General features: G+C 43.7%; 1 protein-coding gene across 3 annotated transcripts; it reads left to right on the top strand.

The window, feature by feature from the left end:
• Positions 1-7,260: 7,260 nt before the first annotated feature.
• On the top strand, positions 7,261-18,330 carry LOC141941158 (epoxide hydrolase 1-like). 3 transcript variants are annotated; one of them, XM_074863415.1, is made up of 10 exons: positions 7,317-7,420; positions 8,786-8,809; positions 9,743-9,956; positions 10,894-11,020; positions 11,862-12,092; positions 12,474-12,603; positions 13,569-13,783; positions 16,523-16,631; positions 16,961-17,086; positions 18,025-18,330. In XM_074863415.1, exons 1-10 carry the CDS (start codon positions 7,392-7,394, stop codon positions 18,224-18,226), a joined length of 1,407 nt encoding a protein of 468 aa, XP_074719516.1. In that variant the 5' UTR covers positions 7,317-7,391; the 3' UTR covers positions 18,227-18,330. The 3 variants fall into 3 exon arrangements, with proteins under 3 accessions (XP_074719517.1, XP_074719516.1, XP_074719515.1); XM_074863414.1 differs by having other exon boundaries at positions 10,894-11,074; XM_074863416.1 differs by lacking the exons at positions 9,743-9,956; positions 10,894-11,020 and having other exon boundaries at positions 7,261-7,420.
• Positions 18,331-19,549: the final 1,219 nt, after the last annotated feature.

The following is a 19,549-nucleotide window of genomic DNA, read 5'->3' as shown; positions in this document are numbered from 1 at the left end:
CCATCACAGCCTCCACTGTCTCAGTGTCAGGTTTTTTTCTGCCTTTTCTATTTCTCTCTGCCCCTTTGTTTCAGAGGTAACCATACCTAACACTGATTTTAAGGTGGAGACACACAGCTGATTTATTTAGGAGTTATTATGGTAATATATACATTCCTGACCTATTTAATACGTAACATTTTATTTTGGTTTTGCTTTGCTCTGCACTGAGCTTCCTCTCTCAACACTGTGCTATCCACAGAGGTCCCCAGAGCTTTTCCCTGAGATCAGCCCTAACACAGAATTTTTCATTTAAATACTAGGTAAGTGAAATATTTTTTCCAGCTTCCCTTAACTTATACCGGCATACAGAGACCTCCATCTGCCACCTCTTTGTCCTGCTTACCTAACTTTTGGTTCATTCCTGCTCCCACTGAATGCAAATGCCAAAACATGCATTGGGTTTAAAAGGAGCAGCCTTTACTAGGGCCTTTTGAAGTTTTTCCCAGTCATGCTGTATCTTTATTTGGCCACCTCACTGAACACTTCATCCTCTGGATGTGGTGCAAAAGTAAGCTGTGGTCTCACTAACAGCACTGAAGATTTTGCCATTGAAACCAAGGGAGCTGGACTAGATCATTCTTGGCTACTGTACATCTCAGCGCTGATCATGGGGAATGCCTTGCAACTCCTGTCAATGCAACACTGCTAAGAAACAGATGCTTTCTCCTATGTTTTCTTTCACAACTTCACTTTAGTTCCTTGCTTCCTACAGAACCAATGCTTGTACAAATATTTGATGTGTCTATAGGTCCATCCTCCCAGTAACTTTTTGATCTATTTGCTGATTTCAACAACTTCAGCAAGCAGATGTTTCCAAAATCAGTTTTATTAAAACTGATTGCTTTGGAAAGTGGAGGGGGAATTTTATAAACATACCTAGAGAAAACAAAGTCTTAGAACAATTCAGTTAGAAAGCTTTTGTGTTTGTACTTGCAAAATACAAACTCTTTGTACTTGCAAAGAGTAGCTGTATTTTGCAAATACGTGTAGAAAATGAGGCTTTATTAGTTGCACTGCTTGTGGAACTGCTTATTAATCTTTGGCAAGGATTCATCCTGCAAGCTGTTGTTGCCAAGTTTTCTTAATAACCACTTGCAAAGGGCTTTATCCTTGTACCTTTGGGAAGGGCCAGTCAGTTATGTATGCTGGGATTTCGCTTAGACAAGTCTTTCCAAGAATGCTGAAAAGCTGGAGGAGAGAAAAAAATGATACTTACAGACTTGTTGATAGGGTTGTTTACCATATTCAGACTGACATCTTAAAATACAATACCTATTTATTTTCCCAGCTGTATTTGTGAGTCTTCGTATAAGGCTCAAGGTCCATAGTGCTATTTTCTTTAGTGCTGTTTTCTGCAGTGCTGTTATTACATTACACTCAAATGTCCCTGGTTTTCCAGACTAGCTGTTTTTAATGAAAAATGAAAATGATATCCTTATGTCAGAAGTTCAGCTGATTCAGGCTTCATTTTCTTAATGCCTCTGGACGTAAAGAGTTTCTTCATATTACTGTTGTTGTTGTTATACAATGTAGGCATAACAACTAATAACGGGCAGTAGGAAAAAGCAGAGAGAGAACAAGTAATTATTCTGAAAGGAGGCCACAGAAATATTTCCAAATAGCTAGCATGGTTCCCAAAAAGGGAGGAAATAATGCACAGGATCAGAGAAGAAAACTTTCCAAAATTTCCAGTGAACTGAACACATCATGAGACCGACTTCATAAAAAACACGTCTCCTCTTGCACGTTTCTTCGGGCCTGCAAAGGGAAGCTCACACGCTCCAGCAGCCCCTTGGCTGCCTCCTTACTGATCGTGGGAGCTCTGTGGGTGCCTAATGCTCAGCTGATGTCTCTGCAAAAACCATGCTTAGATTCAGGCTTCTCCTCCCTCTGAAGCCTTTCTTTGTAAGGGCTAGTTTCGGGAAGTTGGCTATGCAGAGCTACAACAGAGCAATGGGACAGAGACGATCTGCTCCTCTCCTGCAATACACCTACCCCTCGCAGCTGCTGAGCACTGATACCCACCAAAAGCAAGTCCGGGAATTTGCCAAGAAAAGGATGGACAAAAGGAACTTGGGATCTTGCCTGTGATAATAGTTACTATTACAGGATCCTCAACAGTGGTCATTGTTATTGAGAAGGATGGAGATCATTCTCTGCCATTTCTTTTTGCCTCAGCCAAATATGATAATTGCTTTTTTAGAGATTTTTTGTTGAACTAAAGAAATAGTTGAGCATAGACCCCCTATGCATACTGTTTTATCTGCAACCCTTTGTTGAAGATAAGGCCTTTGTTTCTGCCACCAGTGCTTCTGTCACTACAGCAATGACAAATCACCCAGGATATTCTTTTCCATAAGATATTTATATCTATATTGTCCTACACATCTTAAGACTAGTCCCTTCCTCAAGCGCCTTTGGTCAGTTGCATCCTTTTTTCTTTAATAATTCTTGCTTTCTTTGCAAGATAATTTCACGTGGAGCAACAGTTGCAGGAGATATACAGTGCACTTCTAAGCTTGTAAGAGAACAAAAATGGCATAACTGACCAGGGTTCAAAGTTGTATCTGTACTGATTGTATGGAATTTCCTTCTGTATAAGAAATTCCTCATGTCTAGGCTGCTGGGCATCTGGGTTAGCTGAGCCAAGCCGGCAAACCTTCACCACAGTCACCAAAAGGCCAGCAATGCATTCAAGCCCAAGAGGGCTCTGCTTCACATTACACTCCAGGATTAACACTCCTAGTGCACAGCATAGCAGGACCCATATCCCAGAGCACAGCAAGGACCCGTCCACCCACCTTTCAGTGCATGGCCGGGTGCACATGCAGGGACCATCACGTTTTGCCCATCCAGACTCTGAGCCTAAACTCCCAGGGCCTGCTGCCTGCCTCCCATCGCCAATATCCCCGAGATTATCCCCGGGGTATCAGTGACCTAAATACACTGTTTTGGACTTGAAAGTTGCTTTTGTTTTTAATGTTGCTGAGTCTCTAAAACCAGCACACGTAACAAACTGCCTGTTTCCAAGCAGCTGTTGTGTAACTTTGCTCCCCACCCCCAGAGATGTTGCCTGCAGTTCATTTAATGGGCTCGTTTTCACCGGGAAGTGCCTGGGGGAACCTCCCTAATTAGCAACAGAAGGGGCCAGTCCTTGCTGGAGGTAGCAGTGAAACATTTGTGAGGTCTCCTGAGAATAAGGGAGGCAGAGAAGGGGCTATTTCCAGCTGGGAAAACACTTTTATTCAGCATACAGTACAGACCAGAGGACTAAAGAAGGTGTTGGGGGGAAGGTACTTGCAGAAATGATGATGTACTTTCTAGGCAAGAAAGGAGCATTTGTGAAAGGGGAGGAGGGAATGGGAGAGATTGTCCCTGGCCATCCCAAATTGTTCATTCCTCCTGCAATCTGAGTTTTATATAAAATACTGTGGAGTAGCACAGAGGTCTTGCTGCTGGTGGAGGCAGGAGCAAGGTTTGCTGGGATCAGCTCTTAGATGTTTGAGCTGGCTCTTGTTAATAAGATTCAGGAATTAACAGCTTGAAAGTACTTAGGAGCTCAGGGTTTCCTCTGGGGATGTGATCACTGATGCTGTGCACAGAGCCTGCCATTCAGGGCTGGAGTAGACTTTGGTGCAAAACAAATCTCCCACCAACCAGCTGAATGTCCTGACTCTTCACGGGGAAGCTGAAAACTTTGCTCGTCCATTGCAGGTAGGGTGATGTGCTTGGGGCTATTCGTTAGCCCCCAGGACACAGCCACACATGATAAACTCTCCAATTTTTCCCATGCAATCCCATTTCTGGGCAGGGCTTTTTTTCATACAATACCAATTGACAAGATTTGCACACGCTTGGACCTGTTGGATCGTGGGGACCATTCCCCTCCAGAAGTCATGCAGGAAAATACAGCATTTTGTATCTTTGGCCTGTGGGAGCGAAGACCCAGTGAAGCAAAGGAAAGCCTCGTTAGCCTTAAGGCCCTTTCTTAAAAGCAAAGGAAGAAGGTGAAGTTCAAAGGCAGAGTGATACCATGGGGCAAGCGGGGTTGTGGGAGCCTGGAGGAACCTGGAGGAACATAGGGGAGATCTGAAGCTTCCAGATATTCCCCTGCCCTCCAACATCACCAGCCAGCAGCTCACCAGTAGTGGCCACTGACCAGATAAAAAGGAGAGAGCTGGTCCCTGGCATAAGTCAGGAGACCATATTCATAAAGATCTCCTGTTACTGAGCACCATTTGCTCTCTAGTAATATTCTTAGGAGAATGAACCTGATTTTGTGCATGCAAAAGGAAAATTATACAGCAAAGCCCTCACACTGTAAGATAAAGGGCAGTGCTTTACAGCTGAAGCCAGCAAGGGCCTTGCAGGGGATCTAAAGATCAGAATAATCTTTTCCAAGTTGCCACAGCATCTCAAGCTGTAAAAGAGCTATGTTCAATGTGCTCCACTCATACCCCTGTTCATTAGCTCATTTCATAACCAGAGGTTGTGAGCTTTCCTCCTTATATCTCAGGTTTCAGTATTAATAGTATTTATGAGGCTTGAATTATGATTATATGCAATTGGCAATGAGAAAAACAGAAAGCCCAAAATAGAAAGAAAGCCCAAATAGAAAAAAAGTGGTATTATGTGTACTGCAAGCTCTTCTTTCCCACTAGAGGACACCCAGTATTTGCAGAACTGCTGCTTGGCCTTTGGGTGCTTTCTCCAGCAGCAGGTCACACTACTCCAGCATTAGTGAATGAGCCTGGGAGATCTGGCAGGTTATGTTGTGTTTGGCTCCTCCTGCTTGTATACAGCTGCTAAACCAGCTGAAAAAATACCTTACGGTAACATTTCCATGTGTGCCTTTTCTATCACTGCTGCAGACATGATCCTGCAGATCAGTGACAAGAGCAAGAGAAAAACATAGGAAACAAGCTCTCTGTCAGTATGTGCAAAGGAAACATATGAAATCCCTTTATAAAATGATGCCAGTCATTAAAGAACTGTGGGATGGCAGCAACTGGAAGTTTAGATGGAGATGCAATAGTGAGATACAGTATATCAAATACTATTCTCTCTCCCTTTTTTTCCCCCCATGCCAGAATAGAAGCTGAACCAGCAAAATCACAACACTGGGACAGAGGCAGAAAACTTTCTGATAGTGCTCCAAGGAGGTTTTTTAAAAACAGGTTTGCTAAGACATCTGTCATTACGGATGAGGGATCCTGCCCCAGTGCAGCACACTTTTGCAGGTCCTTTCCTGTGGGATTCCCCTTTCCATTTATACGATATGCATCAAAATCTCGTATGAGGCAGCCTCGTTGACCCCAGCAAGCAGTTTCTGCCTAGATTTGTGCATTTTGGCCACTAGAGGTTGTAAGAGAGAGAGGAAAAAACCTTGTTTTCCATGAACAAGCTGCTGCAGCATCCCAGGGCAGGATTTCTTCTGGGACTCTTTGATCGCTACCCACCAGCACTCACACAAAACTCCTGCACATACCCTGCATTTCAGTAGACGGGATCCTGGCATCTCAGCTGTTTCAGATTTATCAGTGGGGGGTTGTTGCCTTTTAGCCCCAGGGTATTAATGGCCTTGTTGTATCCCCTTATACCTTAAGCAAAAACCATTTGATTCTGCCAAATCTTTTAGACAGGGATCAGTGACTTGTATCTTTTCTCTGCAGCTTTAACTACCTCTGCTGGCTCTTTTCCCACATTCCTGGTATAGATAATTTCACTCTCAGATGTTTAAGCCAGACCTTCCTCCACCAGCCTTTGTGCTTTTTACCTAGTGCTAAGTAAGAAATAGAATTTTCCTGAGGTCTCTCTTGTTGGGGACATGACAGCCTGTTGTACCTCAACCTGGCACCTTACAGGGTCCTCAGCTACCTTCCACGTGGGTTGTAATTCTTTCCTCTTACTGCTAATAATTCTCTAGTCTTCTGACTATAGTCCCTCTTCAGTCAGGGATACCATCTTCCAAGAGGCCTCAAGAGAGCTGGTTTTGTTTGGGAAATAGAACCTTAAAGCTAAGTAATCCCAGATGGACATAGCCAGAAATAGCTATGGTGTAGCAATAAATTGAACTTTTACCAAATGAAGGATTTACAAGCTTTTCTTCCTGATGGCTCTTTTTGATGGCACAGTGGCTGCATACAAACTCACAGCAGTATGAGACCTAATCATCACAGAGCTCACTGGTGATGATACTTCACTTTGAGCATTGCACGGAGGTAGGAATCATTTCCTCTGACAATAAAATGTAGCTATTCCTGGAGAGAAGTACAACAAGGACACATTTAGGAAGGAGAAGCCTTTATCCAGAAAGATTTTATCAACTGTGAGGAAACAAAATCTAGTTCCCTGAGCTAAAACAAACCATTGATTTCTGTGGAAAATGAAAAACTTAAATTTCCCTTTTTGTTTTGGCTGCTGCAAATCACAAGCGCACATGGAATAGAGCCATGTGATACACAGGTTGGAAGAGAAACCCGGAGGTCAGCGCATCTCAACTCCTGCTCAAAGCAGGTTCAGGTAGGTCAGGTTGCTCAGTGCCTTGTTCCTGCCAAGTTTTGAATGCCTCCAAGATGGAGATCTCACACCCTTCTGGGCCACTGTTCCAGTGTCTGAATACCTCCATGGTGAATGAATTTCTCATCATATCTAATCAGAATTTTCCTTGTTGCAATTTGTGTCCATTGCCTTTTGTCCTTCAACCGTTGCTCCTCCAGGATGAGTCTGGGTCCATTTTTCCTACGCTCTTCACTGGGTAGCTGTAGACAGCAATAAGACCCCATCCATTGCCTTCTGTTCTCCAGGCTGAACAAGCCCAGGTCTCTCTGTTTCTCCTCGTGTGCCACATGCTCCAGCTCCCCGGCAGCCTGGTGGCTGTACACGACCGAGGGTGGGCTCACTCCAGTCTTTCCTCTACCAGCAAGGCCAGAACTGGACATGGCACTCCAGATGTGGCCTCACAAGTGCTGAAGAGAGTGAAGGATCACTTCACTCAGCCTGCTGGCTAAATGCTTGCTCTAGAGCCCTGTACGCAGCTGGCCTTTGCTGCAAGGACACCTCGTTGACTCAGGCTTGGCTGAGGACTTCAGGCCAGTCTCCGCAGAGTTGCTTTCTATGCATTTGGCATCCAGCCTCTGCTGGTGCACAAGACTATTCCCTCCCCATGTAGGACTTTGTATTTGCCTGTCTAACTTAATTTGCAACTACACACTTAGACAATAGGTGGCACTAATGGATGATGTAGCTTGCATTGTCATCGAGAGAGCGTCACTGCCGAAGAGAAAGCCAGCAGAGGGAACACCTGGGTTGCTTCGCTCAGAGCAGTGGCCAGGCGAGGAGGAGCAGACATGTGGCAGGAGACCCTTCCAAACGCCTGGTGAGCTCTCCTCGGTGCGGGGAGGAGGCACTCTGAACGGGGCTCCCGGGGCTGGGGCGGGAGAAAGCCCCTGCGGGGTCCCCAGGCCATCGGAGAGTGGGAGAATGCCGCTGAGTTCTCCTGAGCGCGAGTGGGAAGGAGGTTTTATTAGACTGAGCCTTGTTTTGTGAGGCTCAGAGAGCTGCTTCTGGGACATGCTTGCTTTGCTAGCAGTCCCGAGTTTGTGCTGTTGCCATGATCACTGGTTTCATGCCTCTAACTCACTAAACTTTGGGATGGAAGTGGAGAGGGATATTATTACCTGTTGCATAAGCTGCTCAGCCTCCAGGGAGGTGAAGGCTGACACTACTTGCTCTCAGGAGCCCTGTTCTTCCTTGTCTGGGAGCGGTTTGAGGAGAAACCTCCTTAAAATTACACATAGGCTGTCTCAGAGATAGTTACCAAATTGCCTGGGTGACTGCTGGGGCCTCCGGTATAGACACTGGGTTCTGCATCTCAGGCAGCAGTGGGAAACAATACTAGGTAAAAAGAAACAGCCAGCAGACTTGGTTTTTATGGAGTTTCATGTCCTTTTTTTTTTTTTTTTTTTGTCTCAAGATATTGTAATTATGACACCAAACAGCTCCCTAACGTAGCTGCCTTCCACAAGGCAGAGTAACAAGACTTTCTCTTGTTGCTTCTAATTTTGCTAGATTTTAGATTGTGATTTTCTTGCAAGAGAATCTACCAGGCTGAATGAGAATGAAGGAGAATGTTTTCTTGCAGTCAGATGAGACCCAAAAGCTTGATATCAAATCAGGAGTAGTTAGAAGGAGCAAAGGTATAGCAGCTTATTGAACTCTGAACAGGGAAATGTCCCACAAGCCTCTCGTGCCAGCTCTGCAGTACGATGAGTATGACGTGGTTGGCAGCAGAATAACCCTTGAGCTTGAAAGTCCCCTGCCAAGTCTGTGCACCTATTGCTACACAGCAGTCAAAAGAAACTATTTTCTTGGCTGAAGTAACACAGCCACTGGTAGGATGAAACACCCTAAGGACACTTAGCCAGTTTAGTGCCTTTTATCTAAATAGTACCAAAGAAGAGAATATTATGGCAACAAACTGTCTAGCTAAAACACAGCCCAGAAACATTGTCTCTTTGTGCAGAGACAGTACTCTGAGCCCCTCTCTTTCTGTCCCACCCAAAAAGTAGGAAAAACAATGGCAGATGTTGCCAGGTGGCTAAAGAGCTTGTGATCCCATGGCTGGGCAGTAAATGCTGCTGGCAGGTGACGTTCTTTGCACCATCCTCAAGGGTCAGTACCATTCAGACATCACTATCAGACTATAAAGATCATCTTTTTTTTTTTTTTTCTGCTTTTGCAGGGAGAGCATCTTGTCCCAGATCAGGTGAGTGAAATAGCTGCTCTGTGCTGAGGCCCCCACTTCTTTTATTAGCACCCTGGCTGGGGCACAGCATAGTCCCTTCCCTGCCCTGTATGACAACAACAACAAAATCTTCTTTCACAGTCCCCTTGCAGCCCCCTGTGATAGCCCCAGACACCTCTACTAATCCCCAAGGAAAGCCAGAGAGCTTGAGGCACAGGTCAGAAGGATGGGAAAGTACACTACATTTAGGACTTATTGCTCAAGCATTTGAACAGTTTTGAAACACGTTGCATGTCTGTTAACACCAGCTCTTGTGACTTAGCTCCCACACCTCAAGAAAGTCTGAAACCTTGCTGTCTAGAACAGAAACAGGGGCACCAGACAGACAAACTGAGATCCTTACCCATGGAAAGCTATGGTGGAAGACCAGTGTTGCCCTAAAAGATGACTGAATCTGTAGGGGAGCTATGTATAAAGCACTGCCAAAAGGGATGTGCTCAGCACATCCAGCTCTCTCCATCAGCTGAAGACCCTTGTCTCTGCTCCTGCCCCTCAGCCCATTCTGTCTGTGCAGTTTCTATTCCTGGAAGAGTCCAGCTGCTACTAACCCATTCATTCCAGTACCTGCATTAAATAGATTGGCCCATATCCTATTGATCCTTGTCCTCCAGGGCACCCTGGTTCACAAGTAGAGGGAGAAGGAAGCCTTGTGGTCAGCAAGTCCTGATCAGCAAAGACTTGAGATCCCTAAGAAATGCTGGTGGATATAACCCTGCCCCAAATCTTGCCTGTGATCTTCAAAAATAACAGAAACACCCAGCGTCTGCTGACTCCATGGGATTTGTAGGCATTTGTTACTGCTCAGGCCTAACCGTTGTGAATACGAGCCTCAGCATAGTCCCTTTACCTTACACACTTCTGTTGTGGAACACAAACAATTCTATGCCTCCCCAGGTCTTTTGAATATTCTCAGAAGAATGTGGTCCTGGTCTCTACAGCCACGCTAGGGGTCGGAGGGATGCTGGTTTACTGGCTGAGGTCTAGACACAAGATCAAGACTATTGAAATGGGCGATGGATGGTGGGGCTCAGGCGAAAGACCCCTAAAAGGGAAAGAAGATGAAAGTATCCGTCCCTTCAAGATTGAAACATCTGACAAAGAAATCGAGGTACCGGTAGCTGGGATGTAAGGAGGGGCAGAAAGCTGCAAGTTGGAGCCAGTCCATCACCTGCCTTACTGCTTTGAGATGATGCCCTGGGGGTGACAGCAGTGCTCCATAGATGATGCTCTGGCTCACTGCCCTTTGTGAATGGTATTTGAGCTCAGATTCATTGCAGTGTCCCACAAAGACTTTCTGAGAGCACAGACCCTCTCTGCAACCTGGGGCTACTCCTGCAGAAAGGCCACACTTTGAGCACCATACTTTGACAGTGGGTCTGCAGATGGTGGAGCAGGGTGGGAGGGCATTGGGACAACAGTGGCACCGGTGGGGCAGGACTGAGGGGCTTTCACAGATGGAAGGGCTAGAAAGGTGAAGAGGGACAGGGTCTTGACTGAGTCACAGTATCTCTGTCCCTACATGTCTGTTCCTAATTATCTGGCCAACTAGTAGTTGGCAGCTCAAGGCTGAGCTTCTTATTATTCTCCCAGTTGGCAGTGCTGGCAAACTCACAGAATCATCTAGGTTGGAAAAGACCTTGAAGATCACCTAGTTCAACCATTAACCTAACACTGACAGATCCCAACTACACCATATCCCTAAGCGCCATGTCAACCCAACTCTTAAACACCTCCAGGAATGGGGACTCCACCACTTCCCCACAACTCCTAGTGCCAAAAACCTTAAAGCAAATTAGCATCAAGGAAAAAGTAGGATTTGGTACTCCTGGGTGCCCTAGGGGAACTGTTAACCTGTAGAAAAATATATTTCTCATAAAAATGATTCAGGAGGTCATGCAGAGTGTGGCACTGCTTCAGGAGGGCTTGTGGTGTCCCAGATAGAGATACAAAAGCTGGGAGAGTCAGGAGAGCCTGTCCATGTCTGCCCTGGCGTAGGGCACGCGTGGGCAGCTGGCCAGCCTCGCAAGAAGGGCTCCCCTCTGCAGGACCTGCACCGCCGCCTGGAGCAGGCTCGCTACGCACCGCCGCTGGAAGGGGCTGCCTTCCACTATGGCTTCAACTCCAGCTACCTGCAGAAGGTGGTGGCCTACTGGAGGAACAAGTTTGACTGGCGTAAGCAAGTGGAAGTCCTGAACAAATACCCCCATTTCCAAACCACCATTGAAGGTGAGGTGGTCTCTGTGGCTTGAGCAGGTCTCACTCTGAAATGCACAGAGACAAGGGAGAGGTTTAAGAGCTTACAATATTTAAGACAACAGTATGCATAACAGCTTAGTGATATGAGGGGTATCACTAGTGGAGGCTATATTACTAATAACCTTCTATAGATTAACACCATTACACAGTAGCAATAAGATTAGGTCTGCTTCAAGATGGGCTTCATCTGGCTCTGAACCTGTTCTAACTAATGATGAGGCTTTCTTCTGCTATTGCCTTGAAGCCACCTTTGAAAATTGCAAAATTTAGCCAGACTCTGAGGCTAGAATATCGCCCACCACCAGTTTAGCCAGATGAGGTTACCAGTTACACTTCAGGTAAGTGATCTGCAGGTTAAACTTCTATTTTGCACTTACTTTTTCATGTTTCTCTTTTTATCAGCCACGTATTTTGTAATTTTTCATGTTTGTGCATGTGTCTTAACTGCATTATGCTATTCATTTAAGTGCAGCTCTACTTATATACTGTGAGACCAGTTTCTCAGGAGAGGGATGCTCAATCTCCTGTGACCCCAGTATCTGGGGTGGGATCAATACCTCTATCAGCACGTAAAAGATGAGACATAGGTACAGTACCAGGCATCCCCTTTCAGCTAGGCATCTTCTTGCCATCCGTTGATTGTGTAACTTCTGCTATGAATGCTAATTACAATTTTGCCACCCTCCTTCTTCAGAGTCCAGAGCAGAAACTGTGATGGAACCAGAGCTTTAATTTATCTGTCTTGGATGTGTGGCAGGGATCGATATCCATTTTATCCACGTGAAGCCCTCCTACGTCCCTCACGGTCGAGCTGTTCAACCTCTGCTGATGGTCCATGGCTGGCCCGGCTCCTTCTACGAGTTCTACAAGATCATCCCTCTGCTCACAGAGCCAGCTGCACATGGCCTTAACGAGGGTGACGTGGTGTTCGAGGTCATCTGCCCATCCATCCCAGGCTATGGCTTCTCGGAGGCACCACACCAGAAAGGTAAGAGATGAAAAGGCTCCATTGAAATCTCAAGGTTTTTGGAGTAACACCTCAGCCATTCCTGAGCCCCCTGGGCACTGCAGTTTGTGAATGCAGATGCTTGGCTCTGCACTAACACCCACATGGCCGAGGCTCTGGGGCTGGCTGTGGAGATTTCAAAGGCAATGGTAGCTGGAAGCCAGGTCTGCTTTCCACTTTCTCCACCTTCCACTGAATTTCTATCATCTTGTCTTCACTTTATTGCCAAGGAGTGAGGCAGAGCAGCATAGCACACTGTGCCTTCACACAGCAGCATAGGCACAAGCCTCTGTCAGGCCACTATCTTTGGCCGGGGATGAACACTACAACAAACAGGTCTGCTGTGTTTCTCTTTACCTACAGGCTTTGACACTGTAGCAACTGCTCGGATATTTCATAAGCTGATGAACAGATTGGGCTTCAAGGAATACTACCTACAGGGAGGAGACTGGGGATCTCGTATTACCACAAACATGGCCCAGATGCTGCCACAGTGAGTAGCAAAGGGAATCAGTGCAGAAAAGCTGCCTCTAGTTCTTACACTACTTTCTGGCTCCATGGTCCCAGTCCTGCCTTCTGTTTGCCCTGTCTTCTGCTTTGTTTCCTCCAGGGACATCCCCACCCCTGTGCATTCAGTTGTATTCATATGCTTTGCATTGATATTGGCACAGTTCTCGTGCTTTCTAAATTTCAGTCCTGTTTGGCTTCTCTTTCACTAGCTGTGGAAGTAAACTCTGTTGCATTTTGATTTGAGACCTCAAAGAGACAGATCATCATTCTAAGTCAGGAAGGAGATAAATTTAAAATCAGCAGGGAGAAAAGGAAGGAAGGAACTCAGCCTTTCAGCAGCTGAACAGTACCATGAAGTATAAGACTTTCCTGTCTAAAATGCAGAGTTGAGACTGATCGGAAAAGAAACACAATACCTTCCTTAGGAGATGGTATCACAGCTCATTGTTTAGCATTTAATGAAAAGCGGGCACCGCAGCCACGCTTAGGTCAGAGAACAGATGAAGTGGGAAAGCTGTTAAATCAGTTAGATCGCAGGCTGAGCAGCTCACTGTTCCCAATTGCAGTTGTGCTTCACAGCACCCAGAGCACTGTGGCCACATGTGATCTACTCAAGCTTTTCAGAAAATACCCAACGCAGCCTGTTCCCTACAGCACAGAACAACACAAGATCAACAGCCAGAGGTACCAGCAAGGATATGCCACATCCAGAAAATGAGTAGCTAAAGCTAACATCATACCAGTGGCACAGGTGGATGGAGGTGGCACCAGCTGTACCATTTCTAACTCCCATAAATTTTTTTTTTTTAATCATGATGAACCTGAAGGGCTTTATGTATTTGGCTCAATGAAATGTTTCTATCACAGCTCCAGAAAGATTTATTTTCTAGAAAATTTGGAGACAGAAAAGCGCTTGATTCAACCTTCTATTAATTAACTTGATTTTAGATCTGTGAAAGGGCTTCATCTGAATCTCATCTTTGTCAACAAACAAGGTTTGAGAAGGATGATTTCTGTGATGCTTGGGGCTTATGTACCATGGCTGGTAGGCCTCAGTAGGGAAGATGTTCGACGTATGTACCCTTTCATCCAGAAGAATATATATGAACTTCTGCGAGAGTCCGGATACCTACACATCCAAGCCACCAAACCAGACACTGCAGGTAATGAACCTCCTCTATATTGCTACAAACATCATATACTAACTGCTTATGGTATATAAAAACTTAGTTGAACAAATGCCAACCATGTTTGAGAAGCAAAGGGTTCTGGGGACTGAATGAAAGACATGGGGACAAGAACTGTGTAAAAGGAAGTTAAAGGAACATCTTAAAAAAGATTAAGACTACAAATATAACTTTTCAAGGTCTTTTAAACGGCATGCCACTTCTCTTGGGGAAAGAACCCCTTTGCAAAAAGCCTCTTAAAGTAAAGCACAGGGTCCTGAAATTGAAGCTTCTAGAAATAAACGTGGGTGAAAACAAGAAGAATATCATAAGGAAGTGCAATGTGAAACTTGCAGAAAGGTAGACACAGCCCTAACACCTGAGAAGCCAGAAGCCTTACATAGTGGTGCCAGTAGATAAGGAATCTGAAAAAAGATATGGCCATCTCAGAAAAGGTAATGAATTTTTTGCATCAGTCCCCACTAGCAAGGATTATGGAGTATTCCTTTATTGAAATAATCTTGATCAGGAAAGACAGCAGAGCTGTCTCAGACTGGTGTCAGATGTAGAGACCATAGAATGAATGGCACCCCATCCTCGCAATTCACTGAAAAAGAAGAAACTGAAACTGAAATATCGACTAATGCCTAGTCTGTTGCTTGAACAGATCACACCACTAAAGAAATAAAAGGGGACAAATAAGATACCAGGTTGGGCTTTTGTTTTGTTTTTTATGAGCCAAACAGTGAAGGTAGCCCCAGAAAAATGAGGACCAGTATGTCTAGTCTCTGATCAGAAAACTAGCAGAACTATTTTAAAGAGGATAATTGATTTGCAGGTGATAACATCACAGTGAAATCATGCTTCAGACATCAGAACTCTGACAGAATCAAAGAGCTGCGGATCCAGTAATGGATCATATTTCATTTCCAAAAAAGTTTTGTTGAGGTTCATCCCCCAGTGTTCTAAAAGAAATTAAATTGCCTTAGGAAAAGGATTAAATTCATGGATTAATCATAAGAATCCAAGCATAAGAATAAGTAAGCAAGTTCCAGGGGAGGGACAATATCACAAAAATCTGTGCTGGCACCTGTACCTTTCAACATGATCCTAATTTTTCTACAGATAAAAGTTAATGGTTAAGTGAAAATTTGACAGCTATCCAGGGTTTTGTTTAATCTAAAGATAACTGCAGAGAGTTGCAAAAACATTTAAGTGACTGATTGATTAAACTGGCCAATAAAAACTGGTTTCAACGAAGTCCAAAGCCATTTAAGTAGAGGAAGAAAATCACAATGGGCTCTAGTTTGGCTGCTGCCATATGAAAGAATCCACAAGTCATGGACAGTGCTTTGAAATGTCAGCCGACTCAGAGTTTAAGAGAATCCTACAAACTCTTAAAGAAAGCAAAAAGAGACTAAGACAAAACAATAAGTCCATGATACTCAGAATCTGTTGCACCCCTGTTCACCCTGTTTCATAAATATATTTTAGAATCAGAAGAATACAGGAAGGGGAGAAAAGGAAGACTGAAGTGACTGAGCAACTTCTGTACAAGCACTGTACATAGTCTAGGACTCTTCAACCTGGAGAAAGAGCAGCAGCATTTTGTAGCACACTAAAATTGTGAAATGTAGAAAATGAGTAGGGGAAAAAGCATGTATTCCCTACTCAGCCTCAAGAAATATCTACGTTATCAGTTTAGTTCTCATTAGGCAGGTTTAAAGGAAAGGAAAGCTAAAGTATTTTCACTCACCACAGGTTGTGGTACCTAAGATGTGGTACAGGTTGAATCACTAAGTTGCAAACAAGACTGGTATTTCTGAGCATCTAATCCCTGGACATTGAATACAGTGGTTCAGAGGCAGCTTTCAGCCCAGAAAATGTTCATCTCCAGAGGGGTCATGTGTTAACTGGCACATTTTAGCCTGCCCTACCATGGCTGGTCAAAGCATTTACATTACTTTCATCTGCAGCAAATCACTCCAGGCCTGCCAGTACAGGGAAACTGTTGTGCCAATGCACAAACTTACTTTGCTTTAGTTATGTCCACTGTTAAATTGAGACCATGTTTTCATCATCTTTTACAAAGTCACTCAGTGCTAAAGTCACACTAAAATACACAAGAGTAGGCAGTACTGAGTATACTATAAAACTACAGCCTAGAGTATAGTACAGGAATTTTCCCAAGGCAAGCCTTTATCACTACTGAAGTAATCCCTATGCTGTTTTACAGGTAAGAAAGAACACAGATATAATATGCTGTGTACCTGCTATGTTTACAATGTTTGTTAGTGTTCCCCAAAGGCAGGAACAGATAGATACACAACCCTCCACTGTTTAAATTAGATAAAGCGATGAGCAGCACTCAGGGTCCTGGTTACTCATCCTAAACAGGACAGTGCTCCCAAAGAATTTATCAAAAAATGCTTTTCAGAGTGTAATCCCTTTACATCTGAATTTGCTCCTTCTGCCACACATTACCAAGCCATCAGGACTTTCCTAGCTCCTTTTGTATAGGAATTACCCCAGTTTGTGGTGTTGTCAGTTACAGCCAGAATTCCACTGGGCTGAATTTGTCAAGAATAAAGTACTACCAGGGCTAATAAAATACAGGCTCTCTACTGAATTCTCAGAGAAAACTCTGAAGAATTCTTGAAAGTCCAGTTTAACTTCCACTGAAGTATTGCACTGCCAGGCAACTGCAGTAGCGCTCCCGTTCTTCTCCTAAATTAGGTTGTGGACTGAATGACTCCCCTGTGGGGCTTGCTGCGTATATTTTGGAGAAATTCTCTACCTGGACAGATAAATCATTTCTGCATCAAGATGATGGAGGCTTGGAAAGGTAAGAAAGCAGATGCTCTTCCACGAGAAGACTCATGAAAAGAATGAGTGATAACTAATGAGGAGATAGGTAAAAAACTGGCCAGTCAAAGATTAATTTTAAGGACAAAAGATTATACATGACAAGTAGTAGTTTAAACTTACAGCAGACTGCCTGCAAACTACTGCTTCAGCACCAGACAGTTTTGCTCTGGGCACATGGGTGCCGATTAATTTGCTGCTTGAAAATGAGTGGAGAACAAGAGAAACAACTGTTCTTCAGGGCATGAGCCAAATACAGCATGCTGAGAAACAGCTTCCAATGAAATGTCTTAATTTCTCTCTCAACAGCAAATACTCTCTTGATGAGCTTTTGACCAATGTGATGATATATTGGGTAACATCCTCCATTGTGTCCTCAATGCGATTCTACAAGGAGAACATCTCCAAGGACCCTGGTCTAACTGCTGATGCCAGGTAATAAAGTGGCAGGTGCAAGAGAGATTTGCAAATGAGATTTGCCTGTATAAACATTTAGATCTAATAGACAAAAAAATTCCAAGTTCTTATTTTCTTTTGATAAATATAGTTAAGGGTCACTTTTCTTTTGAACCTACAATTCACACAAGGTAGCGTGTGGCCAAGACAGTGCAGAAGACTTATCAAAGTATATTCAGTCATTTGTGTTCAAAATACAGGTCTATATACCTATTCACCAAACAAATGTAATCTGTGGCTCAGTTCAGTAAAAACAAAACAGAAAATCATGAGCATTTCCAAGAGAGTTTAAACTGAATTAGGAAGGATATAGCTTACTGGTGGATAAATTAAGAACTACAACTGTTAAGCACAAACTCGGGGAAGCAATCTGGAGAGCAGTACTTGAAACCAAGCACCTTCTAACGGCCACTGGCTTTAAGATGACTATAAGAGAGGCCTGACCAGGAAAAAGCTGCTGAGCAGAATTCTCCAAGTTATTGATCATACAAACAAACAGGAGAGTCTTTTTTCTTTGTAGACTGAACCGGTTTACCTTTCCTCTCAAAAGACTCATTTGTTACGTTGCTACCATAAATTCTAAAGTAAACATGAGGTAGCTCATTTCTGACTTTCACAGAGAGGTGTGGCATCTTGCCACGTATCCCGAAACAAAACAAGGTAAGCTTAAAAATCTGAAACATTTCAAGGTTGAACTGTGTGCTAAGTTGGCTCTACTTTACACATTATTGGTTATAACATTCTTAAACTCAAGGAGATCCAAATACAAGTGAAACTCTTCAGCAGAGTACTGACTGCAAAATGGGTTGCTGGGATCAAACCTCCCCAGCTGACTGTGGCAGTTACCAGAGTCAGAAGTTTTTTATAGACTTTTCCCATGACTTCTTTCCAAAATGAAGTTAACTAATGTCTTCCAGGGTTGGAGTATATGTTCCCACAGGGATTGCAGCTTTTCCTCAGGAAATAGTACATACACCACATGTCTGGGCAAAGAAGATCTTCAAGAACATCATCACTTACTCTTACATGCCACGTGGAGGCCATTTTGCTGCCTTTGAGGAACCAAAGCTTCTGGCACAAGACATCATGCACTTTGTCAGAAAGGTGGAACAGCTGTGAACCTGCAGTTTAGATACATACATAGAATGGAAGCAAGTTGTTCTGCCACCAGCAGAACCTTTACTTTGAGGTATTAAATAAATCCAATGTAATCACATACAGAAGCCAGCATTTTATTTTGATAATTATTATAGTACTAAACTTGTTAATCAAGCTCTAAAGCTCTTAAGGAAAAAAAAAAAGCATCTTGTCTTCTTTTATTCCCAGCACCGTATCATTGCTGCATTCATAGTTCAAGTATAACAGAATATGTAAACGGTTTAATGCAGTAACATTGCACTCATCTGGGGAAGAGAGTAGAAAGGAACTTGGCCCTTGTTCCTCAGAACTAAGGCTTCTGTTGAAAAGCCTCTTTAAATACTTGAGTGTATGCATTCTTAAATATGCGTTACAAGCAGCTTTGGTGGAAGTGTAAAGGGTTTTGATCTCCTGAGCACAAACACTCCTATGTTCAAGTTATATTTCATTCAAGTCCTGTGATTACATATTCAAGTGGGCAGCTGCACATAAGGCAGCCTTCTTCATTCTAGCAGTTTTTGCCCTAGAGCTAGATTTAGCAGTTATGACTACTATTGTAAACAGTTGTTAATGGATAAAAAGGGAGAGACAGCACTCCCTAGTGTTCTCCATGCTCAAAAATATCAACTTAATTCCCTCCTAGCTCTACAATCTCACTCCATTCCAAAAGGTCACAGTTAAAATATGCACCAAGTTTAGGTTACTTCAACCTTTACCCTCTTTTCAAAGGATTTTTACCACCCCATTGTGCAATTTATGCTAGCAAGAAACTGCAAGCAACCTCGCTACCAGTAGGCTCATGTTTCTCTTCAAATGGGATAGACCTGTTTGGAGCTATTAAGCTCATTACATTACAGATACATACCCAGCCAACTGAAGATAACTCCAGCAGGTATCTAGTTCTGACACACTATGCTCTAAGGGTTTCTCTCCCTCTCTGTCCCATTTTGCACTAGACACCAGGCCAGAAGAAAGGGCTCAAGTTCTGCTTCCAAGTAATACATTCCGACTTAGATCAGGAATTTGACAGGTAAAGATAGTGCTGAACTTGATCACACTCCTCTCACCCCTTCTTCACATTTCAGAAACATTTAGAGTCTAAGACTTCTAAGATGTAAAAGCAAAAACATAATTTTTCTGTTGTTGTTTTAAGTGAGAATAAACTAGCATATTGGGGCAGGAGTCGTAACTTCCTCTGATGAGGGTTAGAGCAGAAACTCCTTACTTTTAACTGTACATCTAACTGATTGTCAGGGCTGTTGGACTAAAGGTTAGTAAAAAAAAAAATAGGAAGATGTGTTTCCC

Source organism: Strix uralensis, chromosome 3 (genome assembly GCF_047716275.1).
Source record: "Strix uralensis isolate ZFMK-TIS-50842 chromosome 3, bStrUra1, whole genome shotgun sequence".
NCBI lineage: Eukaryota > Metazoa > Chordata > Aves > Strigiformes > Strigidae > Strix > Strix uralensis.
This window is presented reverse-complemented; position numbering and strand designations above follow the sequence as displayed.